Source organism: Alexandromys fortis, unplaced genomic scaffold (assembly GCF_014885135.2).
Source record: "Alexandromys fortis isolate MF-2015 unplaced genomic scaffold, M_Fortis_MF-2015_v1.1 scaffold_39, whole genome shotgun sequence".
Lineage (NCBI taxonomy): Eukaryota > Metazoa > Chordata > Mammalia > Rodentia > Cricetidae > Alexandromys > Alexandromys fortis.
In genome coordinates, this window is record NW_026067918.1 from 3,326,830 (window position 1) to 3,351,990 (window position 25,161).

At 43.3% G+C, this 25,161-nt stretch overlaps 1 protein-coding gene across 2 annotated transcripts in view; it reads left to right on the top strand.

Moving 5' to 3' along the window:
- Positions 1 to 5,360: 5,360 nt before the first annotated feature.
- Map2k6 (mitogen-activated protein kinase kinase 6) overlaps positions 5,361 to 25,161 on the top strand; it is a 129,689-nt gene continuing 109,888 nt past the window's right edge. Inside the window, exon 1 of one of the 2 annotated variants that reach the window (XM_050140405.1) lies at positions 5,361 to 5,667. In XM_050140405.1, the coding sequence (XP_049996362.1) occupies positions 5,652 to 5,667 (16 nt within the window). In that variant the 5' untranslated portion in view covers positions 5,361 to 5,651. Of the gene's footprint in view, positions 5,668 to 6,478; positions 6,908 to 25,161 lie in introns of those variants that run through there. The other variant, XM_050140406.1, reaches the window with a different exon arrangement.

Below are 25,161 nucleotides of genomic sequence, written 5' to 3' on the forward strand. Positions count from 1 at the left end.
GACGGAGGGGATTGGTGGTTAAGAAAGCTTGCTACTATTTCAAATGGTTAGTTTTTTTTTTTTTTTTTTCTGGCGTTCATATTGGGTGGCTCACCGTTGCCTGTAACTCGTTTCTGGGGATAAGACACCCTCTTCTGGCCTCCATGGGTATCTTATCCATGGACACATACCCACACATATGCACATTACAAAAATAAAAATAGGCCTTCAAAGTTTTGTGCAAAGGCAACCAAACGTCTAAATACATCCCCCTGGGCCTCTTCCCATTATGTTTCCCATTCAATCCTTCAACTCACAGCTTTAACATCACCGCCCTGCTTTCCCTTGCTTCTGATGTCTAGTAGACACTTCTGGAAAATGCTCAGGTGTCCTGCTCAGATCAGTACTGCTCCCTCAGAGGTCACGTGGCAAAATGTTGCAGGAACATTTCTTGTCTCATCTCTTAAGACATGTTGTTAGGATGGTCACTCCTCATCTTGCCAAATAAAGAACCAGTAACCCTTCTAACTACCAAACAGAAAGATGCTTAGTTTTTTTTTTTTTTTAAGTCCTTTTGAAATGATTGGTGGCTTCACCAAACACAAGCTGAGTCAGGAACCACGGAATGCTCGAATTGGCATAGGCCTGATGTTCATTCTCTTTGTTTAACATTGAGACTAAAAGAATTACAGAACAGGCCAGCTGTGGTGGTGCACACCTTTAATCCCAGCACTCAGGAGGGGGAGGCAGGCAGGTCTCTGTGAGTTTGTGGCCAGCCTGGTCTGCAAAGCAAATTCCAGAACTGGCTCCATAGCTACTAGGAAACCCTGTCTTGAAAACAAAACAAACAAACAAACAAACAGAATCACAGAAAGGTGAAATGACTTGTTTCAGCAGACACAGCTCGTGTCTATAGCCGTGTCTAGACTCTAAATTTCTCTCACCTAACTAATTACATCTTACCAACCCTCATAAGTTTAAATTAATTTAGAGCAAGGAATAAATTCTCCTGCTACACACCAGCATTTCTCATACTAACACTGGTATTTGAACCAGATAGTTCTTTGCTGAGGGCGGGACTTCCTGTGGATCACGGCAAGATAATTGTGCTCTAAATTCCTATCTGTTAGATGCCAGTATCAATCCCTCTTCTTCATTACGATAGAGCAGGCATTGCCAAACACCCAGATGGTAAGCTGAGAGAGAGCTATTACCACTAAATTGTAGCAGGTGCCTTTCCTGGCCCATGGATTATTCCCGATACTCAGGCTACCTCCTCCCCCATCCAACCTATAACTCCAGAATAACTACTTGAGAAACCAGTATGACCTAACCTAAGGGCTTCCTTCCAAGAATTTCACACTTCCAACCTGACAGCATGTTTCTTTTTTTTTTTTTTTCTTTTTTTCTGCAGGTGTTCTGGGTTCCCCTGAGGTGTTAACTCTCATTGGAATCTGGTTATTCCAGGCTAGCCAAGGTTACAGGTCCTTACCCCAGCTGCTCCATGCAGGATTGCAGCAGGTCTTGAAGTGTACAACGTGCTAAATGCTGTTCTGGGTACCGAGAAGGAGAGACGTTGGTAAAAAATCTCTGCTCTCTAGTACTCTAGCCTCCTAAAGACACACAGAAGAGGCCTGGGATGAGCCTTAGGTAAGATACATACATAAGGCATTACAGAATTAGGGAATGCATCCAACTCACGTGGGTGCTGGTAGGGACACCCTCAGTACAGAGAGTATTTTGAGAGTAGCCAAGGACAAATCAGAAAAGTGAGATAATGAAAGGGTCTTACAGGCAGAGGAGCACTGCTTTCAAAAGAGCCAGAAATCCTGCTTTCTCCTAGGTACGCTATCAGCCTGGCCTGGGGAATGAAGCTGGGAAATACGCAGAATTTCAAACCCCGAGGAGCCAACGGTGCTATACCAAGGGGTTTAGACGTTGGTTCTGCAGATAAGCAGAATCTATCTGATTTGCATTTAAGGATCTGAAGTCTGGAAAATTCCAAGATAAACACTTGATGTACCTTTAAAGGGACTGCCTGTCTGGCAGAACAAGGGGCACAGCTTCTTTACCGTGCATGGCGTCTAGGAAGAAGTTACCCTTCACACCAAGAACTTGCTTTTCAAACCTTTTCAAAGAGGTTGAATTCCCCATCATTCCAGCAACCCGCTCCAAATTCAGGATCCATAAAATAAAGGGCCCACTCTGTCACAATCTGTGGTTCAGCAGGCTTGCGGTTAAAGGTGTCTTGTGTATGTGTGCTTGCATGTGCACATTGCCTGTCGGCCATCTCTGTTTCTGTGGAGAGTGGATGGCAGATTGATTTTCTGAGTTCACCACATTTACCAGCTGTATCTTTTTTTTCCCTCACTTTAGTTTATATTTTAAAAAAGAAAACAAACATCTTTTTCATATTACATACCAATCTCAGTTCCCACTCCATCCCCTCTTCCCATGCCCTCCAGCTTACCCCTTCCCCACCCGCCACCCCTAGCCACTTCCCAGAGAGGGTAAGGCACATTGCTCCGAGGAATGACCAAGGCCCCCCTCCACTATATCCAGGCTGAGCAAGGTATCCATCCAAAGAGAATGGGTTCCAAAAAGTTAGTATAAACACTAGGGATAAATCCTGGGGCCCCTCAGTCAGCCCCAGCCTCACAACTGTCACCCACATTCAGAGGGTCTAGCTTGGTCCTACTGGCTGTGGCTTGCGTGTGTTTATTCTGACAGAGTGTGAGCTGAATCACAGGAGCAGAAGGCGCCACACCAGCAGAGATCCGAGCCCTTCGAGGGTGGCCCAGATGGCTTCCGTAAAGGCACTTGGCACCAAGTATGAGGACCCAAGTTTGATTCCTGGGACCTACAAGGTAGAAGGAGAAACTGATTCCTGCTAAATTGTCCCATGACCTTGACATTTGCTCTACGTTAGGCCTGTGTACAAATGCGTGCACGCGTGCACACACATCTGTACACTAAATGATTGTAACCAAAGAAAAGAACTCTTTCGTAATCAGACTCGATTCACTGAAGAGCAGCGCAGCTCAGGACGGGAAGTAGAAATGGCCAGCTCTCGGTGATTGTTCAGGTCCTGCTTGGGTTAAGCCAGGATAGCTCCACAAAGATATCCCAGTGTTATCATTGCCTATCCCAGGTGTTCCTGTCATTGTTTCAGAAGGAAAGTGGCGCTGTGTTGAAATGGCCCGTATCTCCTGGTTCAATGGACTTAGAAAACAGGCTCACCAAGGAGGCTCTAATCTACACGCAGAAGAAAGGTGGGTCGGTGTGGCGTGGATTAGACTTGAAAGACGAGGAGATAAAAGAAAATCCTTACTTCTAGACTTGAGCCGGAAAGCTATCCAGTTACAGGCAGATGCTGCCCCTCCCTGGGTGAAATTGCCTTGATTAATTTTCCTGAACGTCGGTAAAGGAAGCCAGGAATTGTGGGGTACCCCTGTAATCCCACCACTTCAGGGGTACAGAGGTAGGAGAATTACTGCAAACTCTACACACTGAGTTCCAAGCCAGTCAGACAAGGCAAGATCTCAAGGGGGGAAAAATGTCCGCAAAGGGCATTACTGGAAGTAAGGAGCACAAACCTCCCCCTTCCCCGCCCCACCCCCACCCCATTCAACATTTTTGCCTTATTTGCTAACTTGTGTTGGGAGTGGGCAGAGGCAGGAGGATCACAAATTCAGACCCTGTCTGTGTTAGGGACTGGGCTCAAAGTCTAACCTGGATTAACTAGATCTTGCCTCAAAATAAAATTTAAAAAAGGGGGGGAGGAGAGGGGTTGTGGCTGAAGCTCAGTGATAGGGCACATGCCTGGAATGCCTGAGGCCCTAGATCCAATCTCCAGCACTTCAGGGAGAGAGAAGAAAGAGTTGATTTGCAGCTACCACGTGGTGGCCTTCCTTCTCATTCGCGCATTATGCAGATGGTCCTGGCTTCCTAGAATTCTTAATGCAATTCCAGAAATTTTTATTAGCAGCCATCGCGGAGGAACCGTCTTCCAAAGCGACTCTCCTGGCTTTCCACAAAGGACCCGAACTACCTCCGGCCTCTCCCAAGTCCCACCCCACCTAGATCTCTGAGGGTCAATTTACATTCTTAAAACAACACTTTGGTTTAAGTTCCCTTTTTCAAAATCTTCTACCTCCTCCTCTATGTTTTCCATTAAAGTCTAAACAGTTAAATCCGGGTAGAACGCCCCACACCAGGTTAATTCTGAGAGCCACTCTAGCTCACAAGGCAGCATGGTACCCTCAGCGACCCAGGAATGGACAGTTGGCCTTCATTATCCCCACAACGGTTTGTTTGCAGACCAGCAGCCCCAAACCCTCATTCCTTCTCTATTTGCCTTGAAAGAACATTCCTGAAGGTGGTCTAATAGGTACGATGTAAGCTGGAGCTCCCAGCCCACACACCCTGACTATTCTCCATCCTTTTCAGGGATTGCTTGAATCTCTGACTTCCTTAAAGGGGAGATGCTCCCCCCCCCAACCGCGATACAAGCCACCTTCTAGCCTTGAGCACAGCAGGATAAAGGGGAAAATCCCAAGCCCTGGGAAGATGTCTGGCACACTTTGGGCTCCCAACAAACATCTCTTGATGGTATCGAAAACAGTCAAGATATTCGACTTTTTTCACCTAAGAGTACTGTTACCCACCACCCACCCTTTCTTCTTAAGGCCAGGGACTTTCCCCTTCATCCCTACCTGCCTCGGGCGAGAAAAGAAATTTCAAATTATCTTTATTTTGATTAAAATTGGCTTTGATATATAAGAAACAAGATTTCCTTTCTAATCCTGTAAGAAATGAGAACTTCCCAAATTTCTCTCCCTCAGCCCTATGCAGCACTGAATTTCAGCTTTCTTGAAAAGAACTGACCGGGATCTTGTCTTCCCAAATAAAACTTTGTATCGTCTCCGAGGGGTCAGATCGCCCCCGGAGTTCCCATTCAAGACAAATGTTTGTTGTGAAATGAGGTGTCAGTCCGAACTGTCTACAGGCAGAACAGTACAAAGATACTGAGCAGGAAAAGAAAGAAATCAACGCATTGAACCCCCAATTAGACCTTAGTCTAGGGGTGACAAAGGCGCCTTAACCGCCCCTGTGTTCTCTAAGCTGTTGATTCAGGGGCTTTTTGAGAACAAAACGCCTCCTTTCAAGGACCTGGCCGTCAATCACCCTTCACTTACTGAAGAGTGTGTGTCCGATTTGTTTATCTGAGTAAGATCTCTGTCGCGCTCAGCCAGTCACCTCACTCAGTCACCGACCGGAGCACGTTTCCTTAAATTAGAGATCCGTGGACTCTACAGGCGAACTACATTACCCAGCGGGCTTCGCGCCCTTCGCAGGAAGGACGTCTGCGCACTAAGATACTCAGTTCCAAGTTTGGAGCTTTTAGCTGCCAGCCCTGGCCCATCATGTAGCTGCAGCACAGCCTTCCCTAACGTTGCAACTAGGGAAAAAATCACTTTCCAGACTGTTTTGCAAGGTGTGCAATTCCATCTTGACTCCCTGAAAGTCCATCTGCTGCATCGGTCAAGAGAAACTCCACTTGCATGAAGATTGCACGCCTGCAGCTTGCATCTTTGTTGCAAAACTAGCTACAGAAGAGAAGCAAGGCAAAGTCTTTTGTGCTCCCCTCCCCCATCAAAGGAAAGGGGAAAATGTCTCAGTCGAAAGGTAAGAGCCTGTTTGCATTAGTTGCAAAAAAAATGCAAAGGCTTATGCATGCATTCATGAATGCATGGATGCAATTTTCGCCCGGCGATTGCATTTTTAAGTTTGAGGTTTTCCACAGCTCAGTTGCATTTCCTGTTTAGTGTGTGTCTTTTTTTGCAGACACAGAGAGTTCCTGTAAGGCAGGGCTTGCAGTTCAGCTGTGCATTGACATTATTTGCATTCTTCTGCTAGGATTACTGAGCCTTTTTGCCTTTTGCACAGTCAGGAGAGAGATAGCAGGTTGGTAGCGTCTAAATGTGCAATGCTTTATATAATAGTACATTTCTTTAGTATGCACGCACATTCTAAGTAATTTTGTGTGCAACAGGAATCCAAATTTTCGAAAAGTCTCGAGGTGAAGATGAAAGGTAAAACTCGATTTAAACTACTAGGAAATTAACGTGATCTTGTATTCTTTAAGGGAATGAGCCACCGTGGTGCCAGATTTCAGCTAAATTTGTATTAATTTCGCTTTGGACAATAGGCAACTTTTGATTTTGAAGAGACGTAAAGGTGAAGTTTCGAGAGCAGTGTAATATTAAAAAAAAATAAGTAAAGCAGCCAAGCCTTGCTCTCCCGAGGTTTTTTACACTTTTACCAGTCACTTGCAGTGGTGAAAACCTAAATCTGTTTGGCCATTTGGAGATGCTTTGCACCTGAGGGAGGGAGGGTTTTAGGGGGTAGCCGTATTTCTAAGCCTTGCATCCACATGAGCCGACCTTTACTGTCTCACTGACAACTGCAACGGATTCCTATAAGTGTGTAGCTGCAGAGATTAATAGGTCAGAAGTTCAGGGCTGTGGCTGCCTCTTTTTTCTTTTTCAAATTTACTTAATTAAAAAAGAATTTGTAAGGTTGTATTTTGCAGATTTACTGATGATGTTCTGTGGAGGAAATTAAAAAAAAAAAGTCCTGGCTTGGCGTCAGAGCTGAAGGGGTGCTTAGGTGTCTGTGAGACCTTTAATGACCTGTTTTGGGAGCAATCTTCCTCACCATAGAGAAATCAGATGGCATCGGAAAACACCCCAAAATAAAGAGGTGTGCTAGCTGCTGGGGAGCTAGACTGGCTGGGGATACTTATTAAAGTATCCAATAAGCTTTTTGCCACACTTTTTTTCTGGAGCTGTGATATGATTTAATTCTACCTGATGAACGTGCGTGTCTGGTCCCAAGAAGAAAAAGATGTTCTTCAGAGTTTAAAGTAAGATTGCTTATGGTTGCTGTTGGTTGTTATTTTGTGTTTAATGTTAGGGGAGGATGAAGTGTTTGAACTATTTCAGAAGTGTGTCTATGAACCTAGAAATGGGTATTTTTAAAGGTGTGGATATTCCTTAACCAGGGAAACCTTAAAATTTTGTTATTAATTGAACAGAGAAAGAAGTTTACAAGAGTCTGTCATGCTCTAACATACTAAGGAGATGGCTTCTAGTTACTTTATATTCGGTAAACATACACTCACTCATTCAGTTCAGCTTAAAATACGTATGTATGATATACATGCTTATGCCTGCATACACACATGCATATATATATACATGCACATGCCGATTTGCATGTATGTATATGCGCATAGAGTTTTGGGATACACGAGAATACTTAAAATGAAGTCTTTTTCTTCAAGAATTACCATCTGGTTTGGGATAGCAAGGATGTGAGGACATTTTCGTGGCACGCGATAGCAGCCTAGATGGGGCCAGTGAGATGACTCGGTGGGCGCAGGTGTCTGCCGCCCAGCCTGGCTCCCTTCATTCCACCCTCCAAACCCAATGGTGGAAGGAACTGCCTCCCAGTTGTCTTCTGACGTGCCCACGTGCACCATGCACAGCCCATACACACTCTCTCAGAAGAAGTAAACGAAGATGTAATAAAAAGTTCAAAAGCCTGGCTATCGAGGAGAAACGGGGCTCCAAGAGTCTAGAGGCTATAATGATTCTTGCTGAGTTGTCAGGAAGTTGTGCTTGAAGTTTAGACGTACTGCAATCCTCCCCTCTTGCCTTGGATCTTGGGTTCTAAATTAATTTCTTCTCTGCACAGTGTTTGGTCTTTCTCGGTAGGTCATTTATTTTTTTTAACCTTGAGAGGTAACAGGGGTCCTTGTGTGGCACTTTCCTCATGATCACAGATCCGGGATTGGTTGTCCTTCGAGTCAGTTTCCATTTATGCAGATGAATGCTCTCCACCGAATCCTGCTTGCAAACTATATCTGGTATGAACATGAGGTTTTTGTCCAAAAGGAAAATTATTGGTGGAAAGATGTGGGCAATCATTTTAAAAATGGCTAAGGAGTCTTGGCCTGCACTTTTTATGTGGACTTGGCCTAGCACAGCCAGGCTCTCCGAAATGGCCAAAAACACTCTTTTTTTTTTCTTCTTCTTCTTGGTTTCAGACTTCTTTCTAATACTTTAGCCAAATGAAATGGGAGGAAAAGTGAGAGGTGGGTACAATCTCACAGTATTGAAGAATTTAACAACATGTTCAATTCCCGAACCTTTATGAACTTTTTAGATCACTATAATTCAGTTTTACAGACCTCTAATTTAAGGCATAGCAGAGGCAAAGAATTACAGACTGCCCAGGAGCTGGAAGGACTGGGCGCCTTCTCCCTAGCCTTTCCAACAGTAAGATTCCGAGAAAGAATTTTCTTCAAAAGAGATTCTGTTTTCCACAGTTGTGAGTTTAGGTGGTGTTTCTCAGCTTGTTTGTCTTAGCCGGCTGGGGTTGAGCTGACATTTTTCAAATATTAAAGCAGCAGTGTGCCTTTTGAGGAAATCTGAAATGTAAGTTAACAGGAAGGGTACCAGAGAGTGCAGGAATTCCTGCACATTACAGGAAGGCAAGTCACAGGAAAAATGTGTCATCTACACTACCCGGGCGAGAAAGCTATTGTCATCAGACAGAATGGCCTTCTGAGGGAGGGAGGGAGGGAGGGAGGGAGGGAGGGAGGGAGGGAGGGAGGGAGGGAGGGAGGGACGGAGCTCTAGCATCTCCTGGCTTACCTGAAAATCCGTATTTGACCCTTTTAGGAGCCAGTCTTCCTCACTTCTCTTCCTATTCACCTTGAAAAAAACAATATGAGCTTATTTTAGTGGGATGCAGTCATAAGTAAGTCATGTAAGAAATGCTTACAAGGCATACCTCAGAAGGGAGTAGGGATGGAGCCGCAAAGTTCTCAGCCCCACTGAGTTAATCTCTGTTTCTGTGATTTACTCCATCCCTGGGGCACCAGATGTGTAAATTTCTCATTCAGCGCGCACATGCCTTTGTTGGGTCGTATCAGACGCGCTTGCCATGCTGAACCTGTAACCCGAGCCAGTGTGTTTTATAACTTTGTCATTCTCAGGACACCCAGTCAGAATAGGCACCTTGGGCCTCCCGCTGTCTTTGTGTGGATCTCGCCTTCCGTTCTTTCTAACACGATGCATGCTAGCTAAATGGTGTGTGTGTGTGTGTGTGTGTGTGTGTGTGTGTGTGTGTGTGTCTGTGTCTGTGTCTGTGTCTGTGTTGGTAATGCAGCTCCTCCCAGGTACAAGGATTGGGATTCTCATTCTTTTGTTTTTCACAGATTAATACCATCTTTAAACAATCTCCCCCATCTGTTAAAATCTAAAAAAATCTGCAAGGAGTATTATTAAAACTTTAAAATGTACATAAATAGTACTCCTTTATTATAGGAATATTCAATAGAAAAAGAAAATAAAAATGACTAATTACTGCAGAATACATTGTGATAGATACTCTTTCAATGGTACACATATTATATATATGTATACATATATATGTGCACACACACACGCACACACACATATACATATATAACATATATATAATATGTGTACTGCTAGTGTACATTCGGCTTCTTTTTATTTTGCTTACCAATATGCTCAGAACTGTGTCTGAGTCAATGTATTTCTACATTTGCAATATCCAATTCCTTTATATTTGCTTAAATAGAGTTTCAATGCCTGCTTACTTCAGAATCATGCATATTGCTCCATGTCCCCAGGCATACAATGCCAAGAGACTAAATTCCAGGAAGTCAACTGCAGAGTGTGAATGTCTATGTCTCCCTCATCCCCCAATATTTTCTTTATATTTCGAAAACTAGTCTATTATTATTATTATTATTAAATAAATGGTCACTATTCATTGAAAATTTTAAACCAAAGAGAAAGTTATGATAAGAATATAGAACTTGAGCCAGCTGCATGGCTTCATTCTTGGAAGTAGGGAGGCAGAAGCAGGTGGATCTCTTTTATTTCAAGAACGTCCTGGTCAATACAATGAGTTCTAGGCCAGCTAGGACTGCATAGAATGGCTCTGTCTCACTCAAAAATTATATACACACACACACTTCACCTTAAACTACCCAGAGATAATTACTGTGCACTTGTGATGACTGTCTTTGTATACATAGCCTTAAATGTGTTATTTTACTGTATGGGATATTCTCCTTAAACTCTCCCATGTGTCTTGGCCGTCTTCCCACATTAGCACACACACAGTAGCCTCATTCTTTGTTACGGTTTTATATTTTAACTTGTAAGAACACAGCCGTGTACTCAGTCTTTCATGGACTTTCACATAGTTTTATGTGCGGTTATAAACAACATGGCAAGGAATCCCTTGTACATAGATTATCCACATTAACCCAATTCTTTCTTTCTTTTCTTCTTTCTTTCTTTCTTTCTTTCTTTCTTTCTTTCTTTCTTTCTTTCTTTCTCTCTTTCCTTCTTTCTTTCTTTCTTTCTTTCTTTCTTTCTTTCTTTCTTTCTCTCTCTCTCTCTCTCTCTCTTTCTTTCTTTCTTTCTCTCTCTCTTTCTTTTTTAAAACAACTTTGCTTTAAAAATATTCCCATACAATATATTTTGATCATATTCTTTTCCCTCCCGGAACTCCTTCCAGGTCCTCCCCACCTCCCTACCCAACCAAATTTATGCTTCTCTCTCTCTAAAATAAATAATAGAAACAAAACAAAGTCAACACAGACAAACTGCAAAAAGATCAATAAAACAAAAATACCAAAACAACAACAACAAAAAAGTTTGTATACACACACACACACATACAAACAGTATTGTATTCATTTTGTGCTAGCCAATTACTTTTGGCCATGGGACCTCTCCTACTAGGTGGTTGATATACCCACATGTCTAATTATTTCTTTAGGATTATTCCTAGTATTAGAAGTCCTGGGTCAAAGGGCATGGATATGTGGCTAAGATATTCTATAAAGAATCCAAACTCTCTCAATTCTCCAATGATAATTGAGAGTTTCTGGCCTCTTCTTTTCAAGAATTATGGTAAATATTGCCAAATATGTAACTCTCCACAAAGAACATACTTTTCCTCCTCTTGAGTTTAGTTTGAAAAAGAAAACCTTTGCCTTTTTGATAAAAGATATTTATATTTGATTCCTACTTACATATTTTTATATTTATGGTTGTGAGCCTAGCCTTTAACGGCTGAGCCATCTCTCCAGCCCTACATATTTTTAAATAAGTTGGAAATGTTCATTTCTCTTGACATCCCTGTTTCATGTGTTTTCTTCGCCCTCATAAAATGTATCTTTAAAATCTTCACGTAAAGATAAAATTATTTTGTTCAAGTTAGGCCAGGAAATCTGAAGACTGTAGAGGTTAGGTAATTATGGGTTGGGAGTTGGGTTCTATGCATCTAAATGGTTTCACTCCTTGATGAGTTCTAATTTTATTTTGACCAAAATGTCTTCTGTACATTTCCCATGTTTTATAATGTAAACTCATTTTGTTTACATGGTCTATAGCTGTCCAGACTCACACAGAAATAATGAGAAAATTATAATGCTCTGCTTTGAATTCCAGCCTGGGAATGACCTGTTTCTGGGTGTGTCTGGAGTTTTAATTACCGCTACAAGGAAAATTAGTTTTTCTTTAGTTTTGTAAGTAATTTTTTTGCGTAGCACCTGGCTGTTTTGTGGACATTGATATAAAATAATGAATTGTTGAAGTTTTAATTACAGGGCTAATCCCAAGGAACAGTTGATTTAAATTTACTTCGTCAAAACAATTAAGACTGCAGTTAATTTTGTTGACCGCCCAAGTTATGTGTCGGGCAGGTGTGATGTCGTCTTAGCTTAGCTTACCCTTCACAACCCTGCCTACGTCTGCGTTCTGGAACTTCCTGATGATCTTTAGGAATCAGAAAGGTGTCTCCAGCACAGGCTTGTCTCTGCAAATGAGCAGACTGAGGCCTTAGGATCAATGCATTGCTGCAGACACCACAGCCACAGGTAAATGCGACTCTCTTGATTCTTCTCCCAAAGTTCTTTCCACTGATCTGTACACACCAGCACTGATAATCCACGTTTATTCTCCTCTCCCTTCCCTCAGAATTCAGTGTATTTGACATTTTCCATTTTGTTTGCTTTGTGGGGAGCAGAATGAGTGTGTGTGTGTGGGGGGGAGTTGTGAGGCTGATGATACAATCATTAGCACTTATTATTCTTTGCCCAAGAAATGGTGATCCATGAATCATGGTGGCAGGATTGCTTTCCAATCCTCTGCCAAAAGATATTTTGCAAATGCTGTCCGCCTGATTGCCAGTTGCCTGCAGAGTACAGCTATGAGTTGTAAGCTCTGTAATTACCGTTTGCCTTTTAGGGACCATCTCCTTTGAAAGATCGTGCTGGGCAGATAAACTTCACATGTGTCTTCGCTTCTGTAAATCCTTCACCGTTCTGTCGCGTTTATCAATAATTGATAATCGGCGTAATTAAATATATTCGGACATTATTTTTCATCAGTAAGGATAGTTGTCATTTTTCCCCTAAAAAGGTTTGAGGCAATTGAACTCGAAATACTGTTGCTTTTACTTTTCCTTGTTTGCATTCAACGTCTCGTTATCTCTTTGCTTGATCATTTGGAAGTTGCAAAAATAATAGCACAGAAGCAGTGACTGAAGAAGTGTCCTTTCTCCTACATCGCCCTTTACTACCCTTTTGTTTTAATAATATGCAGAGGGGCTGGGGAGGTGGCTCCGTAGTGAAGAGTGCTTATTCTGCAATCATGAGGACTTAACTTCAAATCCCCAGCACCCACAGGATTAGACGTGCCCTCGACCCTAGTATTGGTGGGTCCAGAGCTCCATGGCCAGCGAGCAGAGCTGAAATGGCTGCCTCCTGGTCCAGCGAGAGACCTTGTCTCAAGGTAATAAATACGCTAAAGAGCAATGATACGCCTACCTGCCCAAATCCTTGCTCTCCTACTCTGGTGCGTGCATAGGTGTGGCTACCTGCACACTTGACAGATGTGTCTCACACGTGTATCATGCACACACATACAATACATGCATGTGCAAGCACACACAAACAAACCAAAAGGGAAAATAATGTGCTGAGGATGTTGCTCAGTGGTAGAGGAGGTGCCTAGTATGTGACCCCAGGGTGAGCGGCTCAGAGGAGCACAGTTGGTAGGGCGGAAGAGAAGGTCTCCATGTCCCTTGCCGCTTTCGGTTTCTAAGTCTGTGGAGTCTTTGGAGGGTTATCAGAGGCAATTGAGAAAATGTTAACAGTGGGGCTGCCCTCTAATAAAGCAGATCTGGCAGCATAACCACCCAGTACTGTGTGTGATCCCTCACTTCCTCCTTGACTACCTCTGCTGCCATTGGCCACCGCTGCCTGCCTGGGTTTTTTTTTTTTTTTTTTTTTTTTTTTTTTTTTTCCTCAGACAACCGTCTTTCCTTAAACTTGTCTAGGTAGTTGGATGTGTAGACAGCAAGTCCACTCTTTGCATTTTGAAGAGGAGACTCGGGGAAGTCGGTCACAACTTCTTGTTACTCCATTGACTGTGCTCTGAGTCTGGTATGAAATAGGCGTTTGTGAGGTCCCCTGCAGTTTATTTTGCTTTCTAGTATGTGCATCCTACCTCGGTCAGCCCCATGGGCTCAGTCTTACATGTGAATCCCTCCATCACACCATCCCCAAACACCGTCACCATCACCCCCCTCCCTCTTGCATCTCCACTCCCCTACGATTGTGGTCACTGTTGGCTATAGTTACTTTTCACGCGTAAGTTTGTAAAAATATTACTTAAACCCTATGGGCGACTCCTAGTATCCTTAATTTACAAATGAGTAAATTAACTATCATGTGTTTTCCCCCATGGACTGAAGGGAAGTGGAGGAGGCAGGAGGCAAAACCAGGCCTATTTCACCCCATTTCCCAGCCTTGTAACCAGCAGCCAGGAAATGAGAGCCCCTGTGCCAAATTCTATGAGCTAAACTAGATGCCCTGCTCATTTTTGGTGGTGCCAAGGACCTAACCCAGGGTCCTATGCATGCCACACCTGCCCTGCGGAGTTATATCCCAATTCCAACTTAAATTGTTTTTAGGTTGACACCCAATGTTTAGGGCACAGTGCAATAATTTGATAAATATGTACAGTGAGTGCTAATCAAATTCAGGTCATTGTCCTTTCTTTCTCTCCATTTCTGTGTACGAAGGACCTTCCTCTGCTTGTCTAGTTATTTTGAAATGTGTAACACATTTCTTTGAACTGTAATTACCTTACCTTGGTCTGAAACAATGCAAGTAATGCTTCCTGGACTGGAGAGGAAGCTCACTTGGAAGAGTGGTTGCGTAGCATGCACGAAGTCCTGAGTTCGATCCCCAGTACTGCGTAAAGTGGGACAGGAAAAAACACCTGTAATTCCTACATTTAGGAGGTAGAGGCAGGAGGATCAGAAGGTCAAGGTCACTCTCAGTTTCGTAGCAACTTTGAGACTAGCCCTGGCTATAGGAAACTGCTTTTCCAAAATAAATAAATAGATAAATAATAAACCAATATAATTAAGGAGGAGAAGAGATAATTGTTTGAATTTTACTATATTTTGGGTTTTATTACCAGTTTTCAACAATTGCAAGTCACCAGAAAATGATATTTCTTTCTATGTGAAAGACGCGTAACATTCAAATTCAGTGTCCACAAGTAAAGTTATATTGTAACACAGCTGTGGTTGCTTTGTTTCTGTGGACGGTGTTTGCGCTACAATATTGGGATTGGGTAGTTCTAACAGAGATTCCATGTCCCACGAAGTAGAAAATATTTACCGTTTGTCCTTTTCTGAAAAAGTTGCTCTGACTTGACTCAGCTGAGGAGTGGGGTCAGTGGGGTCTTGTTATGAGAGGGCTGTAGCACGATTAATAGAAACCCAGAGACAGATATTGGGGTTCAACCTGAAGGTCAGAAGAGCAAAACAGCCAGCCACTGACTCTTACCTCTACCTCAGTCTGAAATGGCCATCCTGCCTCCAGGAATCTCAGAATGAGACTGTGTCTGAGAGCTGTCTCCTCCAGTCTTATATTCCTCTCTAGGGCGGGGATTAAAGGCATGCACCACTACTGTTGGTTTCTGTGGCAAACTAGTGTGACTAGGATGAAAGGTGTGTGCCACCACTGACTGGTCGGTAAGGCTGATCAGTGTGACTGTTTTACTCTCTGAAACTCAGGCAAGCTTTATTTATAAAGATACAAATATCACTCACAGGGCTCCCAGACTGCATTCCTCTTTAACTCTAATGGGACCTTATTAACCTGGATCACCACTGGTCTGCGTTCCTCTGGCCACCTCCTAGGCCCAGGCCACAGGGAATGTCTGAGTAACATTTTTCCTAGCTGTGAGAATTTAGTTCATTGCCCGGTTCTGTCCAAACCAGTCACTCCTCTCCTTTAGCCCACCGGGGCCCCTTTCCCCTTCCTTGCACGCTTCCTGTTGGCTTTGCATTTCTTTCCTCTCCTTGTCCCCATCCTCCCATTCTTGATCCCATGTGTTGTTTAGAAAGTCTATTTAAAGTCACCCACATGCTTTCACCACTGCCTGACTTTGGTGACTTTCATCATGACCTGGCCCGGAGGCTGTATCATTCCTTTGTGTGGGGATGGAAGTCTTCTTCCATGCTAGAACATTTTTCATGCGACCTAGAGAGGTTTCTGGTTCTCCTGAAAACGCTGAGATGTTTTCTCATGTTTTTTTTTTTTCCTTAACCCCCAGTGGCTTGTTTAATAGCATCTTCTTGGTTGTCTTGTGAATGTCCCTTGCTTACCGAGTTACTATGTACTATGCATACATAGGGAGAGGGTTTTTTTTTTTTCAAATAATGACGGAAACAAAAAATAAATATTCATTCCCAACTTCTTAAGGGAATTAAAAATAAATATTCATTCCCAAGTCCTTTCTAGTTCCTTGAGTACACAAATGTCATCTCATACATATAAGAGGAAAACAGTGGAGATACGGGTTCATGCATAATTTCAAGGAGTCCTATGTACTCTGCATACAGAAGGACAGTTGTCATAAAGGTTCCAAAAGTCAAGGAAGATGAAAGACACAGGAGGGCAGAGGTGTTTGGGATCAGGTCAGGTTTGTTAACCTAGGGTTGATTACGAGATACACAGCAAAGATGCTAGTTCCCAGGAGCCCATACGGGGGCGCTGTTGGGAGTTCTTTTTGTTTCAGACACTGGACTTCAGGATGCCTGTGAATTACATCAACTCTTCCTCTTGCTCAGTGAGGTGATACCCCATTTTGTAGATGAGCAAACTGAGGCCACAGAGCTTCAGAACTTAGATGTCAGGCTGGCAGTGGCAGAGCAGGGGTTTTAGTCAAAGTTAAACCTGAATCTAGAACCTCAGCTCAAATCTATTCCACTTGAGCTGCTCCTCCAAGACACATTTACAAAACCCTTTACACGAAAGAAATGGCAGCAGATAGAAAAGACTGATCAGAGTCCATAGGAACTCAGAGAGATGTGGGCATGCCTGGGCCCAGCATGGTAGTTACGAGGGGTGACCTGTGTCTAGCTTTTTATAAGTTCCTTTTGACGTGTCCCTTTAAGTGTCTGTTGCGCGTAGGTTGCTGAGTCTGAGTCACTGTGACTCTTCGGGTTGAGTTCCAAGCACACATTGCCATTTGCTTGAAGGAGGCCAATTGCAGTGATCTGGTGACAGATATTGATGAGTGTCTCCTGGAAGCTGATGCTCAAACATTGGCGACAAATGGTTCTGCTCGCTGATTAAAGTCTGTACTAACGAGAAACTGATGGACTCAAGCCTTGCGTGTGCCCTTACATGTCTAAAAGATACTGCTTCAAACCAGAACACAGCCAAACCCTTTCTTCCTGGTTATTTCTATGTAAATATATCAAGTGCAATTTCCTTGAAATTATGCATGAACCCGTATCTCCGCTGTTTTCCTCTTATATGTATGGGATGACATTTGTGTACTCAAGGAACTAGAAAGGACTTGGGAATGAATATTTATTTTTAATTCCCTTAAGAAGTTGGGAATGAATATTTATTTTTTGTTTCCGTCATTATTTGAAAAAAAAAAAAAAACCCTCTCCCTATATAGCCTAAGCTAGTTTTGAACTAGCTATGTGGCCCAGGCTAGCATTGAACTCATGGTGATCCCTTGAGTGTTGGGATGGCAGATGTGTTTACTGTGTCCAGCTAAGGATTTCCTTTCAAACCAATGTCTTCTTGTCCTTTTTTCCAACCAAAGCAAAGCTTTTCCCTATCCTTTAAACTGTGGACACAAAAGAACTGGTCATTTATTCTCCTCCTTTCTTCTTTCCCCTCCAAGCACAAATGAGATGACAGAGGTTAGGAATAAGAGCAAGGATAGACTCTAAAGAGCCATTGGGAGTAGGTTCATAAAACCAGCGAATTTACAGAAACAGCTTTCCTGGAGGTATTTGAAAATAGTGCATTGAAGACTTCCTTTTTTTTTTTTTTGTTGCTTTTTTTTTTTTTTTTTTTTTGAAACAGAGTTTCTCTGTGTAACAGCTCTGGCTGTCCTGGAACTTGTTTTTTAAACCAGGCTGTTCTGGAACTCCCAGAGATCCACCTACCTCTGCCTCCTGATGCTGGGACTGAGAGCGTGTGTCACCACCTCCTGGTGTAGACTTCCTCTTTAATTTACCTTTCTATCTCTACTCCATACCCACTTTGCCGTTTGATAAACAAGACCAAACACCGGGTCAATCCTATAGACTCTGGACATGTAAAGAGGAGACTCAGGTAATAGATTTGTTTGGACCAACATTTGAAACGTTGTTATGTTTAAGAGGTTGTGCTGTCAGGAGAGATGTGGGCAGCCGAGCGTGATGCTGGGGTGACGGCTCAGTAGTTCAGAGCCCTTGCTTCTCTTGTGGAGGACCTGGGTTCAGTTCCCAGCACACACGTGGTGACCCATTATCTCTAGCTCCAGTTCCAGTGTGTCTCAGGCTATCTGCTGTCTGCGTCCATGCAGGCAAGAATAAACAACCAAACAACTAAACAAATCTTTTAAAACCATACTATACAGGGTGCACGAAGAGTAAATACGCTTGACTCTATTCTTATTACTTCGCTAGGAAACCTTGCAAAAACTTATTTAAACCCCCTAGCTTGAGAGTTCACCCCTTCTCAGGGGAGAGACCTACACGAAGTCATGGTGCAATTGGGACGACTCAACAAGGTTCTGCATATCATATGCTCTGTGCCAAGCTCGGCACCCATTCGTTGCACGGGTGCTTCCTGAGTGCCGGTCTCTGTGTGAGGGACTTTGCTGTCTGTCGTCATCCCTCTATAATCAGGTTTGTTTCATTCGTCTTTCCCTTTCAGTCCTTAAAGGCATTCTCATGTAGGAGGAGATAACGATGTTTAGAGTTGGATATGTCCAGAGCTGGGGAGCCTTGTGGATAGCAAGGAGGCCAGGAAAGTCTTCATAACTGAGGTGGAAATATTCATGTGATCTTTGGGGTTAATGAGGCTTTGAGTCCCAGATCCGAAGTAGAGGTGGGCAGGAATCTTAACTTCTAATACCAGTGGCAGAGATCAAATGCTGGGCTATGCAGGGGGTTCTTCAGAAGACTAAAAAGGCAAAAGGAAAAAAGGACATAGCCACGAAAATACTGGGTGAAAAAAACTTCACTTGTCTTGTTGAAGTACTTCCTTTTCATACCAAGAGAACCCCAGCACTGTTTGTAAGTGGAATGTAGCCTATATCATGCGTTTGAGCTGTGCTTTTGGATTGTGGAAACTCCAGGAAGTCTGGCGGTTAATAGTTAAACAAGTATATCGTATCAACCAGGTTTATAGGCACACTGTAATTATATAAGCAAGCTGTTGGTTCAACAATCAACGTCTAGCTGGGTCAGGGAATATTTTCCAGAGCACGGTTGCAGTGTAATTTTCATTTTTTATATCCTACTCACATGCCAGCCTGCCCTTTCAATTTCTCTGTGCCTCGCTCTTTTCTAGACTCATTTGAAAGAGGAGGAAAACCGTACAATATATTTCTGAATTCTCGCTTGAGAGTGGAGTTCTAGGAGATCTTTTGTTTTACTAAACTTATTCTCTCAAGACAGACGTATTTACATGTACATAATTTATATCTTAAACTGTATTTTCTGGAGATTATCTGTATACATATAGTTGTTGAGTTATAATTGCATCTGTATAATTATAATTGTACTATTATATAGCTATACATTGCAATAGGCGATATAAAATAATGCATAGCTTCTAAAAATACAGGTTGGAAAATAAATTATATTTTTTACAACTGATAAATTATTTTCTTTTGCTAGCTCAGTTTCAAACCTTAAGTAACCTTCTACTCTGGGGTTCAAAATGGGCTTTTTCTCCAGGAACCTGTACTTAGTCACTGTCTTTTTCTTCATTGGCTCTGGTCAATTAAAGTCAGACAGTAAGTAAGGGGGCTAAGATGAACCACTCCCATTTAGAGTTGTACAAACCACAGGGCCAGTTTGCCTCACCTTACTGAGTAGTAACAGAATGTAAACCCCAGCCAGGTACACAGGGCCTGCTGGCCACATTGTTTCTTTCAGGTGGCTTGCCAAGTGATCACCCGGTGAAATTTTGTTCTTGAATGAGCTTCTATTTTTATAGGAAAGTAGGGGAGGCTCCAGGTTAAATTTTGGAATGGAAGCGGTTTCAGAAAGAATGGAGAGATGTTTTCCGATCCCAAGTTTCAATGTGTTTTTTTAAATGTGCATGCTTTTGTGTGTGTGTGTGTGTGTGTGTGTGTGTGTTCGTGTGTATTTGTGTGGAGGCTGTAGATCAACTTTGGATGTTGTTCTTCAAGAGTTATCTACCTTGGGGCTGGAGAGAAGGGCTCGTGGTTAAGAGCACTTGCTGCTATTGCCGAGAGCTCCAGTTCAAGTCACAGTACCCATGTTGGGTGGCTTACACCCTCCCACTTCAGGGGATCTGATGCCTCTGGCCTCTTTGAACGCCTGCACTCCTGTGCATGCGCACTCATGCACTTGTACATGCAGGCATAGACGCATAAGTAAAAATCAAAATAATTCTTTAAAAAAAACTTTAATTAGAAGTCTTCCACCTCATTTGTGAGAGAATGGCGTTAGCTGGCCTGGGTCTCACTGATCTGGCTTGGCTGGCTAGCCAAGCAGCTCCAGGGATCAGCTTGTCTCTGACTCACCAGGGCTGGTATTACAGGCATGAACCACCACAACAGGCTTTTTTTTTTTTTTTTTNTTTTTTTTTTTTTTTTTTTTTTTTTTTTTTTTTTTTTTTTTTTTTTTTGTGGGTTCTGGGGATTGAACCTTGGTCCTCAAGTTCATGTGAAAAGTATTTTACCAACAGAACCGTCTTCTCAGCCTTCGAATGTTAGTCTTTTCGATGTGGTCTGTCTAAGGACAAAGCATCTGGTCAGTAAGGAAGGGGTGTGAAAATTGGAGAACTGTATCTTTCTTGGTAGATACAATAAACATTATTAACCAACTAACCTGATCCTATGCACCTTGTATACCGTTCAGTGGATACTAAGGCAGAATCATTTCTGCCCTCTAGAAGTCTGTTGTCTAGTGAGATACATTTGGATGCTGAGGCTGCTGGGACAAAGGACCACACAGAGGATGGGCTTGAATGCCAGATATTTAATGCCTCGTAGATCTGGAAGTTAGGAGTTTAAAATCAAGCTGGCAGTAGGTTTTGCTTCTTCTGAGGACTAGGAGGGAGATCTGTGCCTCTCTCCTAGCTTCTGGTGGTTGATTGGCAAGCCTTCCTGTGTAGACTCTCCACCTAGATCTTTGCCCTTCGAGTCAAACGGCTATCTCCCTTGTCTGTGTGTATTCAAAATGTCCCATAAGGAAGCTAGTCATACTGGAGCAGGGGCCCACCCGATTCCAGGATGACATCATCTCGAGTAATTACATGCAACCACCCTGTTTTCCAGTTAGGTCACATTCTGAGGTGTCGGTAGTTAGGATTTCACCATATTAAATCTTGGGGGACAGAGCTCGGCCTGTGACTTGGGAAAACAAATGTCAACAAACATGTGCTCTGTGCCGTGCTAAGCAGGTCAGGTAGAGAATGGAATGCCTCAGGATACTGATGAAATAAGGCTCGTGGGGGGGGGGGGTCAGGAAGCCGGTCAGCAAGGGAGGGTATTAACTTGGCATCGTAGAATTTGAAGTGTGCTTCTCAGGAGAATGAGGAGATAAAACTAGCGTCTTCCTCTCTGGAGGGTGGATGCTTCTAAACTGGGATGTGTTAAATTAGAAAACAAATGGGCGCACACACACGTGTGAGCGCACACACTGTTGCAGCTGATTCCCCAACCCGCGTCTTTATTAGTAGTGAGACCAATGAATCATGCTCAGTGGTTGCCACGGGCAACTTTGAGGTATAGAGACGCGGGGCAGGGTTTTCGGGTGGGGGCGAGGGCTCCCTTGCTATTGTAACATGTGGTCAAAGTCTCAGTGGGGCAAAGTTTAGGAAATGAGAGTAGGTCCAAGCATCTGCAGCCTAGAAACTTGTTTTTAGAAAATGCCTGAGAGCCTTAATAAAAAAGGACTGCCCAAGTGTTACCAAGTGTTTGCAGTATTGATTAAGTTTTGTTTGTGGTGCTGGGGATAGAATCTGTGTGAACCTTGTACATCTGAGGAAAGGATACAGCCATTGAGTCATGTCTCTAACCCTTGACTATTAACAAACGGCCTTGTGAGTTGTGTGTCCACGCACTTAAACTGACAAGCAGCTCCGTCGCTGTAATGTAATCTGGATAATTAGAATAAGGTTATACATTAGAATGCCAGGAGCCGCTTCATCAGAGGAGACAGTAAAGGGAGAAATGGTTGGTTATAGTGTGTGACGTGGTGAATGTCAGGGACAGTGGGAAGGGATTTCTCTGTTTCGGGATGAGTGTTCTTCAACCATCTACTGTCCCGTTGGTAGCTGATGGCAAGTATGGGCGCCAGGTGGGTCACCTCGGGAATGTCGTAGGGATGTGAAGGCAAAGGCTCGTGAAGCCATCACACGCACTGTTGTCCACTTAGGGGTGCTGGGGAACGAGGTTATCAGGGAGGATAGCAGAGGTAGGGCACACCAGTGATGTGAAAAGCAGGCTGGGAGGAAATGCATGGGAAGGAAGCAGGAAGGAAGGAAGGAAGGAAGGAAGGAAGGAAGAAGGAAAGAGGAAGCAAAGAGGAAGGAAGGAAGGAAGGAAGGAGGAAGGGAGGAAGCAAGCAATGAGTACACCTGACTAAACCTTTATTTCAATTAGTTGTAATGTGGAGTGTGAAGTGGTCCTGGGATAGGTGAACCAAATAACAAAAGAGCCTGGCAGAAAGTTAAGAATGAAGACTGTCAATATAAGGGGGAGGCCGAACAAGCAGAGAAGTCAATTACAAAGCATTGAGAGGAGTGAAAGAAAGAGTCCGAGGAATCAGGCTGGGGGTAGGGTGTTGCTCCATGGGAAAGAGCACTGTCTGCTCCTCTGGAGGACCTGGATTTGGTTTTGAGCCCCCACATGGTAGCTCTTACCTGTCTGTAACTCCACTCCAGGGGATCTGATGCCCTCTTCTGGCTGCCATCGTCAGGCCGGCACACGGTGTGCAAACTTACATACAGGCAAAACACCCATGCCTACATAGTAATGATGATGGAGAAAGCAGGATGAGGAATCTAGCCTAGTTCAAACATTTATTCCTTATGAACCCTACATATGACAAGTTAGCATCTTCTTCATCTGTCTTTTTCATCTTCAGAAGCAGGCTGATCATCTGGCTATTGTGTGAAGGTGTATTTAGAAGCCTCGAGAGGTAAATGTAGGAGGACACACAGAAAAAGAGCAACACAGACCAGTTTGAGGCTTTTTCCAAACGAGCCCAGACTTATCTTCCATGCTGAGTACCCGTGCACAGTTCTCTAAGTGAGATCCACAGAGTCGGCAGCATTGTTAAGACCTTTATCTTAAAAAGCAACACCTGCCAGCTTTTCTCTCTCAGGTTAGGGAATGCCCACGATGCCGTGTGCAAAGCAACCACAAGTCCTGAAGGCCCGGCAAGTGTTGGTGGGAGGGTTTGTTCTAGAGGTTCTATCAAGAACTGTACCGGGGGTTGCAGACCGGCTTAGGCACTGAATAGTTTCCAGCGCTTTCCGGAAGCGTTTCTGCAGTCAGCACCCTACTCTGTAATCGTGACTACTGAGCGAGTGCCTATGCCGTACGAAGCTCTGTGGCAAGCACTTTATTTGGACTAAGCACTTAGAGCTCTGAGGTAGCTCCCATGCTCATAAAAGCCCAGGAAGCAGACGACGTTCCCATTTCATAAAGAAGGAAATTGGAAATCAACTGAATAGCTTGTTCTCCACCGTGCAGTTAGTGGACACAGAGCTAGCATCTGAATCTGGTTCATTTAAATCCCTCCTCGCCTTCCTCTTTTCTCTTTTTGATTATAGTAGGACCTTCAGTGTTCTAGGCAAGCATTCTACTACAAAGCTAAATACCCAGCCCAGATCCACTTGAATTCAAAAGTTCATGCTTCTTTGTATGTCATTAGTCTGTTAAAATGGGGAAATAGAGTTCTGGTACAAGATGGTGAAGGATTTGCCTATCAGATGCCTATGGTATCACAGGGTGTGGAGGACAGGAATTGGCATCAGTGGAATGGGGGCTCCTGCTGAGGGAGAGGGGGTGCTAACCTTTTCAGAGTATAACTAATGAATGTATGCGTTTGCGCATTTGTGGGTATTTTGTTTTAGCATCAAGTAAAAGAGTTTTCATTAGTGAGAATTTCATTGAGTCCAGTTGTAAGGGTTACCCCTGAACCTGGTAGTTATTAATTGACATGTTCTCTGACTCGCTCCCTCCACCCTGCCCTCCCTCCACCTTGCTAGTCCTCATTCTGCCTTTCTCTGAGATCATCTCTACCCTCTGCCTTCCTCTGAGGGCCCGAATTTTGCTCACTCTTCACTTGCATATGGGTGACGTCATAGTTTCTTTAAAAACGTTTATTATACTTACGTACTTATTTAATGCCATGGTAATAAATGTGTGGAAATCCCAGGAATTGAACTCAGACCTTCAGGCATGGCCGCATCTTGTCAGGGTTTCTGTTCTGCCCGGCTCCTGCCATCGTTAAGTATCAAAGAAATCACACAGAGGTCTACATTAGTTATAAACTGACTGGCCCATTAGCTCAAGCTTCTTATTAACTCTTATAACCACCCACGTGGCTCACTACTTTATTCAGTGAGGCAGTCACATCTTACTTCTGTGGCTGGGTCACGACTGCAGACTAGGGCTTCCTTCTTCCCAGAATTCTCCTGTTCTCACTCACCCGCCTCTACTTTCTGTCTGGTTGTCCCACCTATACTTCCTGCCTGGCTACTGGCCAATCAGTGTTTATTTAAAGTATAATTGACAGAATACAGACCATTGTCCCACACCAGCAGCAGGTACTTTTACCTAGTAAATTCTTCTCACTTGACCCAACTTTGTAGTTTTTGTATTTACCATTCCTGAGTGACTTATAGTCTGTGCTCTGACTTGGAATTCTGTATGATTCAAAACAAATCCTTTGATGAATGGCTGCTATCTGATTGACTAGGTCTAAATCAAATATTCATCACAGTGCTCATCAATGACCACACGCACATCAATGTCCACTTAGGGGTGCTGTAGAACCAGGTCATCTGGGATGCTGGGGGAGACAGGACAAGCAAATGGATTGACAGAATAAGCAGGCTGGAAGGAAATAAATGCACGAGATAAAAAAGAAAACAACCAGTATGCCTCATTAGACTTACATTTATTTATTTTATTAAAATTGTTTTCAATTTTCTTTATTTTATATTATATGTGTGAGTGCTTTGTCTACGTGTGTGTGTGTATGTGGGTGGGTGGGTGTGTGTGTGTGTGAAAGAGAGAGAGTGTGTGTACTCCATGTGTGTGCCTGGTACATGAAGGTGTCTGAAGAAAGCATTAGGTCCCCTGGCATTAGAGTTATGGGTGGTTGTGAGTCAGCATGTGGGTGCTGAACTAAGGACCCCTGCAAGGACAAGAAGTGACTTGCCCTCTGAGCCATCTCTCTAGCCCTAAAGGTTAGAATCTATTAAGTGAATTAGTATCAGTGCTTTGACCTCTAGTGTTTTTATATTTTTCTTTTATAAGG